Source organism: Nannospalax galili, unplaced genomic scaffold, assembly GCF_000622305.1.
Source record: "Nannospalax galili isolate Female #2095 unplaced genomic scaffold, S.galili_v1.0 scaffold538, whole genome shotgun sequence".
In the NCBI taxonomy this organism is placed as follows: Eukaryota; Metazoa; Chordata; class Mammalia; order Rodentia; family Spalacidae; genus Nannospalax; species Nannospalax galili.
Window position 1 is genome coordinate 692,196 of NW_008343842.1, and position 2,638 is coordinate 694,833.

The following is a 2,638-nucleotide window of genomic DNA, read 5'->3' on the forward strand; positions in this document are numbered from 1 at the left end:
AAATAAGATGAGGGTGGGAGAGATGGCTCAAGGTTAAGAGCACTGGCTGCCCTTGCAAAGGACACAGGTTCAGTTCCCAGCACCAACAAGGCAGCTCACAACCATCTTTAACTTCAGTTCTAAGGGATCTGACACCCTCTTCTGGCCTCCAAAGACACTGCACACACATAATACATATATGCAGGCAAATATTTATACACATAAATTTTTAACCAAATATTTTTAAAAGGTGGGCAGGGCCCTGAGAAACCACACACACACACACACACACACACACACACACACACACACGCACCCCACACTACATGTACACACACATATAGATTCATTGTGAAGTGACATAAATAGATATGACTTTGATTTGGTTGTTACACAGTATATCTGTGTGTGAGCTAACCATAACCTACCCCATTAAAGATATACAAATATTATGTCTCAAAAAAATTTTAATGAAAGAGTTCCATAAGAGTGGTTTTCCAATAAGTTGTTCTAAAACCTATCAAAGCTTAAAAGAAAAGGCCTTTTACCTTTAGCAACTTGGAACGTGCAACGGTTAGCACATTTATGACAGCCTTACAGTTTGACCCTTTAATCTGTTCGATGATATAGTTGAATTTGGCCGACATATGTTTCCAGTGCTCCAGTTCAGTGAGGGGACCTGAATCGTCAGCTTCTTTCCTCATCTGCTCGCTCTCAATAAGCAACTGCAATGCAGAATTTAGAGAGAGCAGAATTTAGAGGTGGTTCAGCACGGAAGGACACTTACCATCAGCCTAATAAACTGGGTTTGATACCCAGGATACACACGGTAGAAGAGAAGCCACTCCCACAAGTTGTGCTCCAACCTCCACATATGTGCTGTGGCATGCATGTGTACACACACACAAAAAAAATTTTAAAGTACAAACCATAGAAATCGTATATCTTGTTTGTCAAAATCCCACTACATCTTTTCAAAGCAAACTAAAGGTATAATTATTTTAAATGAATGACGCTTTAAAAACTCTTTGCAAGAGCTGGATAAATGGCTCAGTGATGAAGAGCACTGGCTGTTCTTGCAGAAGACCCAAGTTCGAACCCCAGCACCTACATGGAGGCTAACAACCGTCCATAACTCTAGTTCCTGGACATCTGATGCCTTCTTCTGTCCTCCACAGGCACTGCATAACATGGGTGTACTTACACACATGCAGGTATAACACTCATACACATAAAATAAAAATAAAATTAGGGCTGGACAGATGGCTCAACACTTAAGAACACTGACTGCTTTTGCAGAGGACCCAGGTTCCATTCCTAGCACCCACATGGTGGCTACGAACCATCCTTAACTCCAGTTCCAGGGGAATCTGACACCCTCTTCTGACCTCCATAGCATTACACAACATGGGTAAACTCACACACATGCATGGAATACACTCATACACATAAAATAAAAATAATAAATACAATATTTAAAAAAAAAACAAAGCCTTATTTCATGGAATGCGTATTGACAACCTGTGGAAAGAGGGTGTTTCATGGGCTCCTGCTGTGGGAAACCACCTTAATAAAATGTGCCCTCTGTATTACATCTCCTGCATTAATCAAGCAATCAAGATGTTTGCCTCACTGGCCATTCCAAACATCGCTACCATTGCCAACAATACCCTCACCTGGGAACCTTCCCTCTCCAATGTCTCCTCTCATCCAACTCTTTCCATCAGCCACAGAAGCACCACACAGAGCATGAGGAGGGCAACAATGGTGAAACTGAGGAGATCATCTTTGGCTCTGGGACTGCTGACTCAACAGGGCATGGATCACATCAGACTCATGGGAGGAAGGGAAGGAAGAAGACGGAGGGGAGGGGGAACGAGAGAGGCGGGAGGGACGACTACCGGGATGTGTGTTCTGGAAATAAATAAAAAGAAGTATAATGTGTATGTCTCTGACCCCAAATCCTTTGTCACAGGTCAGATATAAAGGAGTCAGAGAAAGAAATGCATCACTGTGCTTTTAATAAATGTATCAAAGGAATGTAGAACCAACACAACATAGGTCCTGCAGTAATTCTCACGGCAACAATTCTTAGATTTCACATTTAATATATATCCTTAGCAGTTTCTCTCACTAATTATTAAAAACAACATTCTTTGCAGGGCCAAAGATCAAACCCAAGGTCTTGCATGCACTACAGTACCCTACTCCTGAGCTACATCGCAAATCCCTCACTAATTAAAAGGAAAAAAACAACAACAACAAAAAAAAAAACCAGCCATGAACCAAAATTTCTAATTATGGGTTTGCTGTTTGGTTTATAAACAAAATGCATCCAAAATTCTTGAAGACAAAGCAATGAACTGTTCAAAAAACTTTGGAATGTGATATGCATACTTAATTCTTAAAAAGACCTTAATATTTTTTTCCTGGGACACAATTACAAAACCGCATCTTCCCCCATGCCTATCAGAATGAAAGAAAGCACAGAACTGGTTTTAAAGAAGTAAATCAGGCCTCGAATCCACACCTCCACCCTCCTCTTGCACAGCAGTTTTAAGAAGGTAATTAAGTGCCGAAATGAAGAAGGAAGTAAAACACTCAGTAGGTCAATTAGAAATGACAGGAGAAAGCCTCACCAATAGGATGAATGAAATGG

The 2,638-nt window shown here is 40.9% G+C and overlaps 1 protein-coding gene across 1 annotated transcript in view; it reads right to left on the reverse strand.

The window, feature by feature from the left end:
* The window catches only part of Dnah8 (dynein axonemal heavy chain 8), a 308,707-nt gene that overhangs the window by 279,608 nt on the left and 26,461 nt on the right, over nt 1-2,638 (reverse strand). Inside the window, exon 7 of the mRNA XM_008840196.1 lies at nt 528-704. Within this exon, the coding sequence (XP_008838418.1) occupies nt 528-704 (177 nt within the window). The remainder of the gene's footprint in view (nt 1-527; nt 705-2,638) is intronic.